Genomic DNA, 19,358 nt, shown 5'->3' on the forward strand with positions numbered 1-19,358 from the left:
AACGACGGGGGGGGGGGGGGGGGGGGGTGGAGAAAAAAGTTAAAGGAGAGAAAGAAACAAGACAAATGAGAGAGAGTAAACAGAGAGCAAATGAGACATAAAAAAGAAAGAGTTACAACAAGAGGATAATTGGAGGGAGAGAGAGAGATTTTTATTACTCCTTTATTTACATAAAATAGATAATAAATCTACATTAAATTGTCCACATGGTTTTTGAAAAAAAAAAAAACACTACATCAGGGGTCACCAACATGGTGTTCGCAGGCACCAGGTAGCCCACAAGGACCTGAGTAGCCCGCGGGCCTTTTCTAAAAATAGCTGTTCCCTACTTTGTTAAATAATTGTTAATGATTATTATAAGAAATCATTAACATGATCAGTGTCTTCACATAGATAAATATCATTATCAATAATAAGGTATAATAAAAGGTTAATTGAGCATATTTGTTATTTCAAATCAAACTGAAAACTGTGTGTATCAAACTGCCCTTCACATTAATCGGTACCCAAGAAGTAGCTCTCAGTTTCAAAAAGGTTGGTGACCCCTGGTCTACACCATACTGATTTAAAAGTCACAAGACAAAATCAGGTGAATTCTTGAAATGATTTAAAACTGTGAGATTCTGTCAAGGTTCTATCCTTTACCAAGTTCACTTCCATTAGCTGATCATTCTACCAGCTACTTTCTCCAGCCTTTTCTTCCTACACCTGTAAACCACTACAACCAAATACACACTTGTGTGCTGAACTGCATAACGTGTGTAACTGGTGATGAGGTGAAGTTTATTTCAAAAAGATGTTTAGGAAACATTTGTTAAATGAGTCTGCAGTTTCAGACATCTGGAATAAACCAGAGTTAAGGTTTTTCAAAACAGGGGGAGAGGAATGGATGGCTGGATGAGGGATTGATGGATGGAGAAATGGACGGTTAAATGGATGGAACTGGAGGTTAACAAGGAAAAAATGAAAAGAAAAGAAATCAAGTAAAATACGGCTGATTGGAGTCCAGAATAACCATTTGTTGAACAGCCTGGCCAATGAAATAGAAAAGGGTTGAATTATATAAACTTAAATTAAAAATTATTTAAAATGTTCCAATCCATTCATCCAGGAATCCCCATAACTCTGCCAAAAATATGAGGGAGGAAGGGATGGAGAGATAGAGACAAGGAAGGACAGATTACATAGATAATCATAAACATATCTGGCCATATTTCAGCAGACAGGAAACACTGCAGTCCAGGGCTCTTTCCCAAAAACACTCAATCAAAGCTGCTGCCCTTTCCTTTAACTGTTCCTTCAACCGTTCCTTCAGAGTATGCGCAGATGGGCTGCAATAGTATGAGCAAGTACAAACACACACACACACACACAGGCTGCTGTAGCACAAACACACACAGGCTGCTGGAGTACACACACACAAAGCCTGTACAAGTAAGCATAGACTGGCTGCTGGACTATGTGCAGATGGACTCCATGAGTACACACACACAGGCTGCTGGAGTATACACACACACACACACACACACACACACACACACAAGTACATGCAGATGGGCTGTAAGAGTACACACACAGGTTGCTAGAGTACAGACACAGGCCCACACACACACACACACACACACACAGCTGTGGAGTATACACAGGTACACAGACAGACACACACACACACACACACACACACACACACACAGACACACACAGACAGGCTGCACAATTCACACAGAAACTTTTCTTTGTAGGTGCAGTAAAGCTCCGAGCTTAAAGGAACACATTGAGACAATTAGCTACTCTCGTTCACTCGCTTACTCGACACATTCCTCTCTCAAACACACACACACACACACACACACACACACACACACACACACACACACAGATTCCAGGAACTCAGATGTAATAAAACTAGGGCCTTCAACGCAATACACATTTATTCACAACTTCCTTTCTTTACTTAGATATAAAAAAAAAATTAAAAAAACTATGAATAAATTCCACCAAATAAAAATTTTTTCTCAATAAACATTTGTTTTACCGATGCAACAAATCTCAAAACAAGCACCAAAATTGACCATGACACACATCCGGCAATTAAAATTGTCCGTGTAGAAACATAGCAAAAGTTCCATTTGTTGTCCTCATAATTTACATAACTTTAAATACCATAATTACATTCAAACATTTAAACTAATATTTTGCCTTCATGCTCTATGTTGAGGATGGTTTTACTAATAATAAATATACATTTGCATCCATATTTGTCCATGCACATGTTAAATAGAGTATTAAAAACTAGAAAAGTATTAATTTAAGGTACATTTAGAAGAAATTAAAATGTGCGATGAAGTTGCAATTTATCACAAGTCGTAACAATTGCGAGATTAATTGCAATTAAAATTTTAATCGGTTGACAGCCCTAAATAAAACACGTGTGTGTGTGTGTGTGTGTGTGTGGACCTGCGTCTCATTAGTGCAGAGACTAAAAATATGAGTAAAGTTCTCCTGAGCCACATTCCAAACAAAGCAGGAAAGAGCTGAAATCAATGCCTGCTTTTCTGCTTTGCTTTTAAACACACACACACACACACACACACACACACACACACACACACACACACACACACACACACACACACACACACACACACACACACACACACACACACACACACACACACACACACACACACGACTCTGGTTCTCCATTGAACTTTTTTCTCTTCATGGGACACTGTAGGTTTTTGTCCATGTCAAGAGGGAAACATGTTCAGACTCTAGCTACGTGGTATGAGCAAAAGTATTGGGACACTTTTAAGCCACATGTGGTTCTTTCCCATACTGCTACCACAAAGTTGGCACACATTTGGCAGGCACACACACACACACACACACACACACACACACACACACACCCAGTATTAACAAGTGAGTACACCCCCTCAAATATCAGCAGCCATATCTTCTCAAGGAACAATACTATGGAAATGAAACTTGGATATATTTTAGTCAATGTGCAGCTTGTTTTGCAGTACAGATTTACTGTCTTCTAAAAAAATAACTCTACAGCCATTACTGTCTAAACAGCTGGCAACAAAAACGAGTACACTTGAAGTAAACATGTCAAAACTGTGTCCAAAATGTCAGTATTTTGTGAGAGCACCAGTGTTATCCCGCACTGCACTAATCCTCACGGGCATGGAATTCACCAGAGCTGCACAGGTTGTTGCTGGGATCCTCTTCCACTCCACTCCACCATAATGACATCATGGAGCTGCTGGATGTCAGACACATAGCACTTCTCCACCTTCCTCATGAGGATGCCCCACAGGTGCTCAATAGGGTTCATGTCATGTTGTCGATTTCTTCTCTATAACATCCGAAGGATTTGACCATTTCTGTCCATACAGGCTGCCCAGGTGCTTGTTCAGTCTCTTGTCATTTCAAGACTTGACTACTGCAACTCTCTGCTGGCAGGTCTCCCCCTGAACGCTATTCGTCCACTGCAAATGATCCAAAACGCAGCTGCACGACTTGTGTTCAATCAGCCCAAGTTTTCCCACACCACCCCACTGCTGCGCTCCCTTCACTGGCTTCCAGTAGCTGCACGTATCAGATTCAAAACACCGATGCTTGCCTACAAGGCCAAAAATGGACCAGCACCATCTTACCTCAGTGACCTCATCACATCTCGCATTGCACCACGCTGTCTGAGATCCTCCAGCACTGCTCGACTGGTACCTTCTTCTCTCAGAATGAGAGGTAAGTACACTTCAAGGCTCTTCTCTGTTCTGGCACCGAGGTGGTGGAATGAACTTCCCCTAGATGTCCGTACAGCAGAGTCCCTGATTATCTTTAAGCGACGACTGAAGACCTACCTCTTCCTGAAACACTTAAATTAGCACCTTCCAAGTTTTTAGAATTCGAGTTATATTTATATTGAAATTTTGTATATATTGTAATCTTGCGTACCAGTGTAAGTTTATTTATTACTAGAGATTTAAAGCACTTTTGTACGTTGCTCTGGATAAGGGCGTCTGCTAAATGCCGCAAATGTAAAAGTAAATGTCTAGAGACATACTTCATGCACTCAAACACCTTTAGCAAGTCAGTTGTTATCTTGGCGGTGTGTTTAGGGTTGTTACGTTGGTAAACTGCCGTTCCAGCCCAAGACCATGATGCGACCACCACCATGCTTGACTGTAGGCAAGACACAATTTTCTTGGTTCTCCTCACCAGGGCATCACCACACATGCTGGACATCATCTGAGCCAAACAAGATTATCTTCTTATAGTCTCATCAGACCACAGGACATGGTTCCAATAATTCATGCTCTTGGACAGGTTGTCTTCAGAAAACTGTTAGAGGTCTTTTGTGTAAGCGTGTAAGCTCCTTCTGGGACAATGGCCATGCAAACTGGCTTGTTGCAGTGTGCGGTGTATGGTCTGAGCCTCGACCATTTTTGTGGAGAGCAACAATTCTAATTCTCAAATCATCAGAAAGTTCTTTGCCATGAGGTGCCATGTTCAACATCCAGTGAAAAAAGAAAGAACATTTTATTTAAACCACCCAATTTTAACTTCTTTAATACAAGATACACAAATTTGTATGGTTCTGTCAAGTAGATAAGTCAATAATGGCTGTAAGTCATGTTATTTTCAGAGGACAGTAAATCTGTACTGCTAAACAAGCATGGTACACATATATATGGTACTGAAATTGAACCAAACCGTGACTTAAAAACCGAGGTATGTACCTGTGCCAGCGGTGAGCGAGTGGAGGTTGGAACGAACGTTAAAAAACACCTGCAGCTGATGAGACTTATCAGTGCGTTCTGTTTCACTCTGGCGACAGCAATAAAGAGGAGAGAGACATGAGCCTCGGGGAGAGAACCACCAAACAGAGACGTGGTGACTGAGCGCAGACGGGCACCAGAGAAAGACGTGCCGGCCGGCGAGTGCATTCGGACGGTCCCTAGGTGCCGGGGGAAGGCGGGCCAATCCGCAAGTGGCTACTGGCGGACGTCAAGATGTGTGGGTGAGCCCCGGCATGAGTTCTGGAAAGGAAAGCGCCGGGGTGAAAGCGAAAGAAAATAAAGAAAGCTCTGCTTGGTGAACTCTCTTTCTTCCAGCAGAGACCAATGAGTTTGTTACAGTGGTGCCAAAACCCGTGCTGGAAGAGGGGTATGACGCCAGAAGGATTTTGGCGTGGAGGAACAGATAAAAATGTAATTAAGTTGCGATTAATCACCAGTTAACTCATGACAATCCTGCGATTAATCGTGATTGAATATTTGAATCAATTGACAGCCCTAGTAAATATATACACTTTGATACTGACTCAGGAACCACACCAACCATCAGCCAACTATCAGCTAGGATATATTACAAATGTTTACCTCTACCAGTAAGTTATGGTCTCTCCTGACAATTTATGATCTCACCCGCCGAGTTATGATCTAAATTATAATCGCTCCCGCTACGTTATGATCTCTCCCGCTACGTTATGACCTAAATTATAATCTCTCCCATTACGGTATGATCTAAATTATAATCTCTCCCGTTATGTTATGATCTCTCCCGCTACGTTATGACCTAAATTATAATCTCTCCCATTACGGTATGATCTAAATTATAATCTCTCCCATTACGGTATGATCTAAATTATAATCTCTCCCGTTATGTTATGATCTCTCCCGCTACGTTATGACCTAAATTATAATCTCTCCCATTACGGTATGATCTAAATTATAATCTCTCCCATTACGGTATGATCTAAATTATAATCTCTCCCATTACGGTATGATCTAAATTATAATCTCTCCCATTACGGTATGATCTAAATTATAATCTCTCCCGCTATGTTATGATCTCTCCCGCTACGTTATGACCTAAATTATAATCTCTCCCATTACGGTATGATCTAAATTATAATCTCTCCCATTACGGTATGATCTAAATTATAATCTCTCCCGTTATGTTATGATCTCTCCCGCTACGTTATGACCTAAATTATAATCTCTCCCATTACGGTATGATCTAAATTATAATCTCTCCCGTTATGTTATGATCTCTCCCGCTACGTTATGACCTAAATTATAATCTCTCCCATTACGGTATGATCTAAATTATAATCTCTCCCATTATGGTGTGATCTAAATTATAATCTCTCCCGTTATGATCTCTCCCACTACGTTATGATCTAAATTATAATTTCTTCCGCTATGTTATAATCTCTCCTGCTACGTTATGATCTAAATTATAATCTCTCCCGTTATGTTATGATCTCTCCCGCTACGTCATAATCTGAATTATAATCTCTCCCGCTACGTTATGATCTCTCATCCTACGTTATAAAAACATGAACATGATTAATTACCAATGAAAATAACTAAAAATCCATGTTTTTCTTTCTCCTTCTTGCCTTCTCTCATTCTTCTTTCTCTCTGGTAAGCGACACATGCTTCGAAGATACCAGTGATCCAGTCCCTTTCTTCTTTTCAGACCTGACAGATCAATCCTGACAGCCTACTTCTGGACAAAGTTCTGTTCAATTGGAAACCACTCAGTACAGCAAAGGATGGTCCCACATGACCAGTCTAAAGATGAAAGGATTTTTTTTTCATTGTTTAAAGCGCTATAAAAATGTCAAAATGGGACTGAATTGTAGCCATTCCCGCTGCTTACGTCCACTCATCTGCTCTAGAGCTGACAAAGTAAAATTCAGAAAATGTCAGATTTAGAATCAATTCAAAACCTGGCACAAGCGATATTTATTAAAGAAATGTCCTGTTGAAAAAATAATGCAAAATATCAACAATATTTAGTTTTTTTTTTTTTTTTTGTATTTAGGAGTAAAATTTAATATTTTTGTGTTCAAAATAATCCATTCATAGTCTGTAATGTCGTGGGTCGTCCCGCTAAAGCTAAACTATGAATGAAAAAGTTACAAAACTCAGACACAGATATATTTAATATTTTGTGCAATTTTTGTTAACAGAGCCCAGACGTTCATTTTGTCCTTTTTATTTTTTCTGTGTACTTGGGTGTGCTTGCGAGTAAGTGCAAAGAATAAATCTAAAGTGTAAACTATATAATAAATATAAAATATTGATTACATATTATAGATTTATATAGTGTTTATTGTAACACTAATACAGCTATTCACTCTTGCTTTGAGAATGTTGATGGAGAAGTATAGAGAAGGTAGAAGTAGTTGCATTGTGTGTTTGTGGATTTAGAGAAAGCGTGCGACAGAGTGGAGAGAGGAGTTGTGGTATTGTATGAGGAAGTCTGCTGTGTCAGAGAAGTACAGTATGTAAGGGTGGTGCAGGACATAGTATGAGGACAGAGTGACAGCAGGGAAGTGTGCAGTAGGAACGACAGACTGGTTCAAGGTGGATGTTGGACTGCATCAAGGATCGGCTCTAAGCCCTATCTTGTGTGTGGTGATGGACAGGTTGACTGATGAGGTCAGACAGGAGTCTCCATGGACTATGATGTTTGGGGATGATGTTATTTGTGGTGAGAGTAGAGATCAGGTAGAGAGAGGAGCTGGAGAGGTGGAGGTACGCGCTGGAGAGAAGGGGAATGAAAGTCAGTAGGAGTAAGACAGAGTACATGTGTGTGAATGAGAGGGAGGGCAGTGGAGTGGTGCGGTTGCAGGAAGAAGAGGTGGAGAAGGTGGAGGAGTTCAGGTACCTGGGGTCAACAGTGCAAGTAATGGAGAGTGTGTGAGAGAAGTGAAGAAAAGAGTGCAGGCAGGGTGCAGTGGATGGAGAAGAGTGATAGCAGGAGTGATTTGTAAAAGAAGAGTATCTGCAAGAGTGAAAGAGAAAGTTTATAGGACTATGGTGAGACCTGTGATTTTGTATGGTTTAGAGACAGTGGCATTGAGTAAAAGACAGGAGGTGGAGCTGGAGGTAGCAGAGCTGAAGATGTTGAGGTTTTCGTTGGGAGTGACAACGATGGACAAGATTGGAAATTAGTTTATTAGAGGGACAGCGCATGTAGGACGTTTTGGAGAGAAAGTGAGGGAGGCGAGATTGAGATGGTTTGGACATGTGCAGAGGAGGGACATGGGGTATATCGGTAGAAGAATGCTGAGGATGGAGCCACCAAGAATGAGGAAAAGAGGAAGACCAAGGGGGAGGTTTATGGATGTGGTGAAGGAAGACATGCAGGTAGTTGGGTTAAAAGAGGCAGATGTAGAGAACAGAGGAGTATGGAGACGGATGATCCGCTGTGGTGACCCCTAATGGGAGAGGACAAAAGAAGAAGAAAAAGAATACAGCTATTCACTCTGATGGTCTAAAGTAGGCAAAAAAATGCCACGGATAAACTCTGGACAAGGAAAACCTGTGTTAACCTAGATAAAAGCAATACGTTCTCTAAGTGTTACCATTTCTTCTTCTTCTTCTTCTTTCGGCTGCTCCCATTAGGGGTCGCCACAGCGGATCATCTGTCTCCATACCACCCTGTCCTCTAAATCTGCCTCTTTTACACCAACTACCTGCATGTCTTCCCTCACCACATCCATGAACCTCCTCCTTGGCCTTCCTCTTTTTCTCCTACCTGGTGGCTCCATCCTCAGCATTCTTCTACCAATATAATTCATGTCCCTCCTCTGCACATGTCCAAACCATCTCAATCTCGCCTCCCTCACCTTGTCACCAAAACATCCTACATGCGCTGTCCCTCTAATAAACTCATTTCTGATCTTATCCATCCTCGTCACTCCCAACGAAAACCTCAACATCTTCAGCTCTGCTACCTCCAGCTCCACCTCCTGTCTTTTACTCAATGCCACTGTCTCTAATCCATACAATATCGCAGGTCTCACCACAGTCCTATAAACTTTCCCTTTCATTCTTGCAGATACCCTACTATCAGAAATCACTCCTGTCACTCTTCTCCACCCACTCCACCCTGCCTGCACTCTTTTTTTCACTTCTCTAACACACTCTCCATTACTTTGCACTGTTGACCCCAGGTACCTGAATTCCTCCACCTTCTCCAGCTCCTCTCCCTGCAACTGCACCACTCCACTGCCCTCCCTCTCATTCACACATGTATTCTGTCTTAATCCTACTGAGTTTCATTCCCCTTCTCCCCAGCGCATATCTCCACCTCTCCAGGCTCTTCTCAACCTGCTCCCTACTCTCACCACAAATCACAATATCATCCGCAAACATCATAGTCCAGGGAGACTCCTGTCCGACCTCGTCCATCAACATTCTTAAAGCAAATAAGGCATCTGTGGTGCTCTTCCTCGGCATGAAACCATACTGTTGCTCACAGATGTCACCTCTTTTCTCAGCCTGGCTTCCACTACTCTTTCCCATAACTTCATGGTGTGACTGATCAACTTTATTCCCCTGTAGTTACTGCAGGTCTGCACATCTCCTTTATGCTTAAAGATCGGTACCAGCACACTTCTTCTCCATTCCTCAGGCATCTTCTCACCTTCCAAAATCCTGTTAAACAATCTGGTCAAAAACTCCACTGCCATCTCTCCTAAACATCTCCACGCTTCTACCGGTATGTCATCTGGTCCAACCGACTTTCCACTCTTCATCCTCTTAATCGCCGCTCTCACTTCCTTCTTACTAATCCTATCCACTTCCTGCTTCACCAACTCCACATCATCCAACCTTCTCTCTCTCTGATTTTCCTCATTCATCAGCTGCTCAAAATACTCCCTCCACCTTCTCAACACACTCTCCTCACTAGTCAACACATTTCCGTCTCCATCCTTTACTGCTCTAACTTGCAGTACATCCTTCCCAGCTCGGTCCCTCTGCCTGGCGAATCGGTACACATCCTTTTCTCCTTCCTTAGTGTCCAACCTCTCATACAGCTCCTCATATGTCTTTTCCTTGGCTTTCGCCACATCCCTCTTTACCTGCTTCCGCATCTCCTTGTACTCCTGCCTACTTTTCTCATCACTCTGTCTATCCCACTTCTGTTTTGCCAACCTCTTTCTCCTTATGCCCTCCTGCACTTCCTCATTCCACCACCACGTCTCCTTGTCTTGCTTTCTATTGCCAGATGTTACACCAAGTACTTTTCTAGCTGCCTCCCTCATCACTCCTGCAGTAGTTGCCCAATCATCCAACACCTCTTCACCACCACCAAGCCCATGTCTGACCTCTTCCCTGAACCTCACACTACACTCTTCCTCCTTCAGTTTCCACAATCTTATTCTTCTTTCAGTCCTCACTCTCCTCCTCTTCTTCTTCGCCTCCAAAACCATCCTACAGACCACCATCCGATGCTGTCTAGCTACACTGTCCCCTGCCAACACCTTACAGTCTCCAATCTCCTTTAGGTTGCATCTCCTGCATAGCACATAGTCCACCTGTGTGCACCTTCCTCCACTCTTATACGTCACCCTATGATCCTCCTTCTTCTTAAAATAAGTGTTCACCACTGCCATTTCCATCCTTTTAGCAAAATCCACCACCATCTGCCCTTCCACATTCCTCTTTTAAAAACCATACCTACCCATCACCTCCTCATCACCTCAGTTCCCTTCACCTACATTAAAAGTCAATTAAAGTCTGCCCCAATCACCAATCGTTCTTTCCTAGGTACACCATCTACCACTTCATCTAATTCACTCCAGAATCTTTCCTTCTCCTCCATCTCACAGACAACTTGTGTTGCATAAGCACTGATGACATTTATCATCATCCCTTCAACTTCCACCTTCACGATCATCACCCTATCAGAAACTCTCTTCACCTCCACTACACCCTTACTGTACTCTTCCTTCATAATCACCCCTACACCATTTCTCTTTCCATCCACACCATGATAAAACAGTTTAAATCCACCTCCAATGTTCCTGGCCTTACTCCCTTTCCACTTGGTCTCCTGAACACACAGCATATTTACCTTTCTCCTCTCCATCTTATCAGCTACCTCTCTCCCTTTCCCCATCATAGTACCAACATTTAAAGTACCAACCCGAACCTCCACTCTCCTACACTGCTCCTTTCCCTGCCGTCTCTGTAGACGTCTTCCTCCTCTCCTTCTCCTCCTTCGGCCAACAGTAGCCTAATTTCCACCGGTACCCTGTCGGCTAACGATACCTGTGGCGGTCGTTGATAACCCGGGCCTCGACCGATCCGGTATGAGTATTTTTTTTTTTTATCCATCTATCTATACTCAGCTCCAGAAGCTCCTACTAAAGACCACCCAGCATCCAAAGTCTTGGTACACTTTTCTGGTTACAGGCTTTAGGATGTTGAGCGCTGCACTCTGACTGCCCCTTCGCACTTCTGTGCACTGGCTTCTAGTGAAAAAATGCTGACAACAACCATTTTCACCATTTGTGTAAAATGAGAAGTGTAAATTGTTCTGGATTAAGGCATTGTCTAAATAACTTAAATGTAATGTAAATGCAACAAAATATTCACAGGCCTCAGAATTTCATTGGTGAGTTATTCAAAACGTTGTGTGAAACTAGTAAACATGACTGGCATCAGGTTTGGTCTTTGCTCGGTTATTCGAGTTTCTCCTTTTTCTTGGAAATGAAAAGTGAAACTATGGATTTAAGCGTTTCCAGATTATAAAACACGCTCCAGATGGACCGACCCCGGACACCGTCTCCGGATTACATGTCCCATTATTCATCATCATCGCTATGATGTCACCGCAAGTTATCCAGCTCAGATTCTTGCAATTTCTCAGATGTTGTTTTGTACTGTGTGGTGTTTCGGTGCAACATGCGTCTTGTACAAAAAGAACACATGGTCCACGTCAGCTGAGTTCGTCTGGCCAACTGAGTGGGAGTAAAGAGCACATTCCCTAAACTGAACTCACTTCCTGTTTCCACACACACAGACACACGACGTGCATACAAAGTAGCAAACAGCCGGAGACATACATCTAAACAAACCGGACATTAAAGACTACTTGTGCATTTGTGAATGTGTGTGTTATGTGGTTCATCATAACAAAAGCACATGTGGCATTCTTAAACAAATAAAATGCCTTCATAATAACGGAAATATGTCTGTATTTAATCAGATTCTTGATATTCAGCTAAAAAATATTCATAATACCTTTAAGATATCACTTATCATGGCTGACATTTGTACAGTATTACAGAAAAAGCCCCCCCTCGAAACGACCTCGTTCAAGCAAAACCTCTCCCACCGCTCTATTAGAATGCTGTTCTAGAATGTCTCCCCCCCCCCCCATATTTTCCTAAAAAGAAAAAAAAAAAAAAAACAGTCAGCTGTTCCCTCTCCTACATAAAGACACACATGGTCTTTTCACAATGCCTCCATTATCCCACCTGACCAATCACAGCGCACACACACACACGCACGTGCACACTCTCTCTCTCACACACACACACACACACACACACACACACACCCCAAACCCACACCAAAGAGTGCGGGCCAATCTAAACAGCAGTCGGTTGGTCAGTAAAAAGAGCGATAGCGATTCAAAGCGCACCATCACAGAGCTTTATGGAAGTCCAGAAGAACCTCTGACCCCCCCCATTAGGGGAGCGGCCTGAGAAAAACACACAACTCACAACTAGAACATGTCACTATTTTTGAGGAATAAAGGAAGTCTCTAATGCTCATCAAGCCTGCATTTATTAGATCAGAAATACAAAAGAAAAACAGTAATATTGTGAAATATATATTAAGATATATCTATTTGTTCTAATTACAATCAAATCAAAGACAAAAATGTAATTTCTTTAAATCTGTATTAGTTTGCATTTTTATCTATATTAGCTTATGACCAAACAAAATGTTTATCTTTGTATATAAATTTCCCTAATTTTCTAATTCAGTCCCACAAATTTCTGATGAGTTTCCAAGTTGGAAGAGTTCCAAAATTCCCTAGATGAAGTTCCTATTGAAAATTTCAGGAAACATTCCATTAATTTAGTCAGTATAGATTTTAGAAATCGGTGTATTATGGGGACATTCGGGCGATTAGGTTCTGATAAAATACGAATTAAATGTATTTCAAAAGCACCCCAGTTAGAAGGTTTTGTATGAATTCTTGAATGAGTTACAAAGAGAGACAGAAAATCTACGAGTTCTATTCTTCTTATCGATCACCTTTATTTGCTGCAGGATCACAGGAAAAAGATGTCGAGATAAGACTACGGGGAAACATTTAAATCTTGGCATTTCTGGTCCTCTGAATTACCTCTTTCCCAACATCATTTTTAAAAAGTTACAATCACACTACCTACATTATATTGATAAACATATTAAAACACCTGACCATTAGAGTCATATGTGCTTTCTGAGCTTCCCATTTCACATTCGCTGTAATAAAATCCTCCACGCTTCTGGGAAGATGTTTTACTAGATTATGGAGTGTTTTGGTGGAGATTTGTGCTCATTCAGCCACAAGGCTGTTATTAAAGGCAGGTACTGATGTAGGTGAGGTGAGGAGGTTTGGAGTGCAGAAAGAGATCACATTCATCCCAAAAGTGTTTAATAGGGTTGAGGTCTATAACAACAGGTGACTTAAGTTCTTCGATTCAAATTCAATTCATTATTTATTATAGAGCACTTTTAACAATGGAAATTGTCTCAAAGCAGCTTTACAGAGATAAAGCGGTTATAAAGTGGTATAAAAGCATGTACAGGGGTATAGGTTTAGTGCCCAAAAGTTTGTTCCACATCCTTTTAAGTTTAGGCCTAAGGATTGAGCAAGTGGCCACAGTGGGAAAGAAAAACTTCCTGAGATGAAATGAGAAAGAAACCTTGAGAGAAACCAGACTCAAAAGGGAACCCATCCTCATCTCGGTGGCGCTAAATATCCATTCCTTATTGTGCTATCATTCAGAGTTATACCGTTTAGTGATGGGTGCTCAAATGCAGAACTGTTCTGTGCCATTGTAATAGACTTTTGATATTCATTACTGTCTAAATCCATGCTCAAAATTCTTATGTTGCTTAGTAACTTCGTAGATCTTTAGGCTCCAACTCTCCAATTCCAACTCATGTAAACGATATCTTAATGGAGATGACTTTGTGCACATTGTCATGCTGGAACAAGTTTAAAGTTAAAATTCTGATTACCAAAAAAAAAAAAAAAAAAAAAACGCTAGTGTGAGAAAAAGAATCTAAACCACTGTTTCCCTTTCCCAATTTCATGACGTCACCTAGAAGTGTAAAAAAAATACGACAAAATATCAGATCACTATATTTTATATATTTATATATTTTATACATGTGCAGTGGAGTCAAAATCTTTCATCGAGTGTCTAACAAAGAAAATTCCATAAAAAACATGACATTATGCCCACCTGCATAATATTGTGTTGGTCCCCCTTTTGCTGCTAAAACAGTCATGACCCATGGAGCATCAACAGGCATGAACTTCTTCAGCAGTTTGAGCTACAGGAGCTCGTCTGATGGATCGGACCACACGGACCAGCCTTCGCTCCACATGTCCGCCCACAACCCTGTCGCTGGTTCACCACTGTTCCTTCACTGCACCACTTTGGTAGATACCGATCACCAAGATTTGTAGATGCTCTGAACCAGTCATTTAGACGTCTCAATTTGGCCCTTGTCAAACTCACTCAAATCCTTACACTTGCCCATTTTTCCTGCTTCTAACACGTTAACTTTGAGGTCAAAATGTTCACTTGCTGCCTAATAAATTCCCACTGACAATCATATTCACTGACTGGTCATAAATGTTATAATGTCATGCCTGGGAGGTGTATATATATCGATCAGTAAAGCTTACGTTATGTTATGAAAGTTTCAAAATTGTATCGGTTCTCATTTGCATAAACTTTAACTTTGCTCAATTATGGTGTCTTTTGCCACCTGCACTGCCCATTTTGGACTTAAACCAGGGTCACACTAGACTTTCAGGAGGCACATTTTTGGATACTCTTTGCAAAACGTGGGATGAGACAATAAAACAGGATGAGACAATGTTAAAATATACGATCTGTTCCACAATCCGGGCAGCTTTTTTAAAGCTGTGTTGTACAAAAATGCGAGTGCTGACACCAATAAAATTAGGATTTCTTCATCTTGTATTTTCTGAAAAGGCCAGCCAGACAGCCAGACAGACAGCCAGACAGACAGCCAGACAGACAGCCAGACAGAAATAATTGAACTGTCACATCTACACCACAGCACAGTGAAATTATTACTTCGCTTATCCCTGCTTCTAAGGAAGTTGGGGTCAGAGCACAAGGTCAGCCGTGATACAGCACCCCGGAGCATTCAGGGTTAAGGGACTTACTCAAAGTCACAACAGTGGCAGCTTGGTGGTGCTGGTGCTTAAGCCCCCGACCTTCCAATCAGTTACCCTGAGCCCTAACCCTTGAGCTACAACTTCCTTCAGAGAGAGAAAAACAGAGTGAGAGTAAGTGTGTATATGTTCATGAAGAGTCATATCTTTACTAGTGATACAGCTATATTTAACTGAGACTGTAAGTTGCTATGGTTACAGTTATTTATTAAGCAGTGTATTAATAGAGAAAACTGATTAAACTGGCGGGTTTGAAAGGACACATTTTATCCAATCAGAATCCAGTAGAGAAACTTTTAATTGTCACATATACACTGATGCACAGTGTAAATTCTTTCTTCGAATATCCTGGCTTGAAAGCTGAAGTCAAATCGCAGGGGCATGATATTGGCATGATACGCACCCCTGGACCAGAGAGCTTCCAATCTGTATCCCAGAGCCTTAACCACTCTGCCACCAAGGCTCTAGGCCTTACAGGCCATTCTCCACAAAACAAGTTAGTTCCAGTCATCACTTACAGCAGGTACAAACAGGTGTTCCCTCACCAGCCACTGTTTCTATATCTCTCTGTGTGACTTGTCTGATATTATGACAAAAACAAAACTCTGCTCATCAAGTTACTTTGAAAGTGTAAAAATCTTTCAAGTAACAAGTCTACCACTGACTGGCATTCATAAATTTCTCTAGTATTATAAATTATATTGAATTACAAAAAGAAAAAGGAAAAAATTAACACAATTTTACATGAAATTTTTTGGCTAGTATTAATTTTCTAAAATAGCCTTAAAAAATAGATGCACAAGATCAACCTTAGTGTTTTCTTACTATTATGGAGAATTCTGAGGTATCACTCAAAGAATGACACGTTCTACACATTTTGTGAAAGCGATAAGGATAGAATTTTCTTATTTAGTTTTACAACATAAATTGCACCACAAGAACATTACAATCAAAATAGTCACAACTTTATCGTAACTCAATCGCGCCCCCAGTGGTGGAGTTGTGTAATACATATGCACAACAAACTTCAAGAACATAACTAAAGAAACATTTCTGTAAGAAATTAGGAAATTATGATTTCTTCAGATTTACACGTTTAGTAAAGTGCTTTTAAACACACAGGGTTCTTCGACATGTTGGGCGTGATTTTTAATTAAACAGGACCCAGGGTAAGAAATATCGGCCTCTAAATAACCAATAGCGTTCATCATACAGCTCGAAACTGGCAACTTGAAAAGATGATTTTTATAACGTTGATTGAGAAGACTTCAGAGCATTGGTTGGGCAGGAACATCAGATGAGACACTAAAGTGCAGAATGATGTCATCAAAGTTGTTAATCCGTGCTGGTAAACGCATATTTCATCAGTGTGTCAGAGCACACTAGCTTGGAGATAACCTCAAAATGGACCTATTCATATTTAAAGGTTACAAAACTAATTATTCAAAAATCACCACAAAGCTTTTGGGGATATTAAACATGAATTTGGCCTAGTAAACCAAAATATGTGAATAACCCCTGGTTGTTTAACAAAACAAAACTTATAATAATAAAAATAAAAAATATATATATATATTTGTTATAATCATTTGAAAACAATTCAGTAAAACTGCTAAATATTAAGTGGGGGAATAAATATTTTTTTATTGGAAAAATCAGGTCATGAAAAACGCAGAAGAAATTGTTGTTATTATCCAACTAACAAGCAGAAATATTTACTAACTTTTTAATAATTGAGTAAATATTGTGGGCAGCCACAGAAATTAGTTTTAACCGTATAAAAAAAAAAAGAAAAAAGGAAAAAAAAAAAAACAGAAAAAAGGAAAAAAAATTAATTACAAAAAGGAAAAAAATAAAATACTAAATACTAAAAAAGTAAATACTGAATAAAGTATAACTGTAACAAGTTACACTTGCTTACAAAAGATGATAAAGGAAATTTTATTATGGAAGGGCAAAAATGTCTTTCGGGGAAAACAACCAAAAAAAAATATAAAATTTTTTGGAATAATAAGTAAAGAAATCCTACCCAATAACAGGGTTTCTAATCTCTTTCGGTCCACGCGGAACCGGTCCTCGGTCCACTCCGGGTTGGGCGGAGACACGTGGCCGCTTGAGTCGCTCTCCGAGGCGGCCAGAGGAGAGTCAGCGCTCCGCCCGCTGTTGGAACCCTGGTCAGAGTGCTGAGAGCAGGCGCTCAGGGGGACGCGCAGCGCGGCCATATCGCACGGGAACCGCCGCTGGACACACTGAGCTCCGGGAATCTCACTCTCACTTCTTGCATACGACGGAACGGTGGAACATTCCAGTGCGTTAGTGGAGATTTTCTTTCTTTTGCTGATCCCAGGAGCTACTTTGGTCATTCAGAAAGCCCACCAGAAAGCTCCCCAGAAAGCCCCTCGATCTTACCCTTAACCATCTCTTCTCCTTTTTCCTCCTTTCTCTTTTCTTTTTTTTTTTGGGAGAAGATCCCCGAGTTCTTTCATGCCCAAAAAATAATCCCCGCCCACTTTCCCCTTCATTGTCACGCCCCCATTTTTCCCCTTCTGGATTTCAGGGCTAGATTGACGCGCGCATGCGCATAACCACCATAAATATGTGGGGGGGGGGGGTTTCTAGTATATGAAGTTTCTTCTACTATATCAACAGCTAAGTTTCCATTTCCATTGCAGTTTTTTTAACCTCTAAAAATTTTCAAGCCGAAACATGTAGAGATCCACAAGAAGGCCGACCTACTAACAGTAAATGCACCCCTGGCCGCTATGAGTTGGTATCAAAAAGTTTCGAGACAAGCTCTGTTTACAAGAAAGTATTTCATTTATCTACGTTTATACACTATCACCTTCAAAATAGTCCCCTTACACAGCAATACAGCGCCCCCGTGTTCCCGCCACTTCTGGAATGTGTCCTGGAAGTCAAGCACCTTCTGCGATTTGTGCTGGATCTGGGCAATGGTGTCAAAATGGCATTCCCTGAGCTGGATCTTCATCCTCGGGAAGAGGGCGAGGTCTGCCGGAGCCAAGTCTGGTGAGTAGGGTGTGTGCGATCATGTGGATTGTTCTCCGACGATCATCATGCACGAGTTGCTGAATGGTTTCGACATTTTTGGCGGGTCTCTTGTCCTCAAAACGACTCATTGAAGCATCGCCGTATGTCAAACGTACGTCATGTCAGAAGTCTCACGCCAAATTTTACTTTTGTTTTTCGTTTTAACTTGCTGTCTATGATGAAATTGCAGACGTGGTAACGCACGTGGTCAGAATAGCGCCAGTTAGCACCATTAGTCTCGAAACCTATTGATACAAACGCATACATTCGTGTTGGTTGAAAATCCCATTACATCTTTATTTCCCTTCTACTGTTATATTTAGCGGGACTCTCTTAGGAAAGCTTTCCACCAGAATTTGGTGTGTGACTGTAGGGATTTGTATTCAGATCAGATTTTGTTGGATGAGGAGGTCTGGGGTGCAGTTGGCATTTCAGGTGATCCTAAAGGTGTTTGTTGGGGCTGAGGTATGGGTCTGTGTGGAATTCTCAAGTTCTTTCACTTCAACATTACCACACTTTAGACCTTGCTTTTCTGGCCATTGCACTTCCTCACTTTACATACGCTGCACAAACTGTTCCTAGTTCCTAGTTTTTGATCGTTTTTTAATATTGTTATAGCACCAGCACATCATGACAAATTCCTTGTGCATGCAACCCATGCTACTTGGCAATGACTGTCATGCTGGAACAGGTTCGAGCCTCTTAGTTCCAATGAAGGGGAAATTATAATGGTACAGCATACACAGACATCATATGTGTCCAACTTTGTGGTAAAAGTTCAGAGAAGGAACACATATCAGGCTTGTAATTGGGTGCGAACGTGCGTTTGGTCATATAGTGTATGCCTTTTGCATGTAGCGTGTTTCAAACAGGTTCAAAATTTGAACAAAGTTTAGAATCGAGAGTTGTGGTGTCAAAGAAGAAAGACCTCATTCAACAGAAATAAAGCCAGGCTTTGCATTGAAGTACCCAAAAACACAGTCAACACCAGTGGTGTGAAGTATTCAAGTAAATGTACTTCATTACTGTTCTTAATTAGTTTTGGC

General features: G+C 41.1%; 1 protein-coding gene across 1 annotated transcript in view; it reads right to left on the bottom strand.

Annotated features, from left to right (window-relative positions):
• bicc1a (BicC family RNA binding protein 1a) overlaps positions 1–17,772 on the bottom strand; it is a 54,165-nt gene extending 36,393 nt beyond the window's left edge. Inside the window, exon 1 of the mRNA XM_083544580.1 lies at positions 17,294–17,772. Within this exon, the coding sequence (XP_083400706.1) occupies positions 17,294–17,627 (334 nt within the window). The 5' untranslated portion in view covers positions 17,628–17,772. The remainder of the gene's footprint in view (positions 1–17,293) is intronic.
• Positions 17,773–19,358: the final 1,586 nt, after the last annotated feature.

The sequence above is a fragment of the Silurus aristotelis genome (genome assembly GCF_946808225.1).
Source record: "Silurus aristotelis genome assembly, chromosome: 6".
In the NCBI taxonomy this organism is placed as follows: domain Eukaryota; kingdom Metazoa; phylum Chordata; class Actinopteri; order Siluriformes; family Siluridae; genus Silurus; species Silurus aristotelis.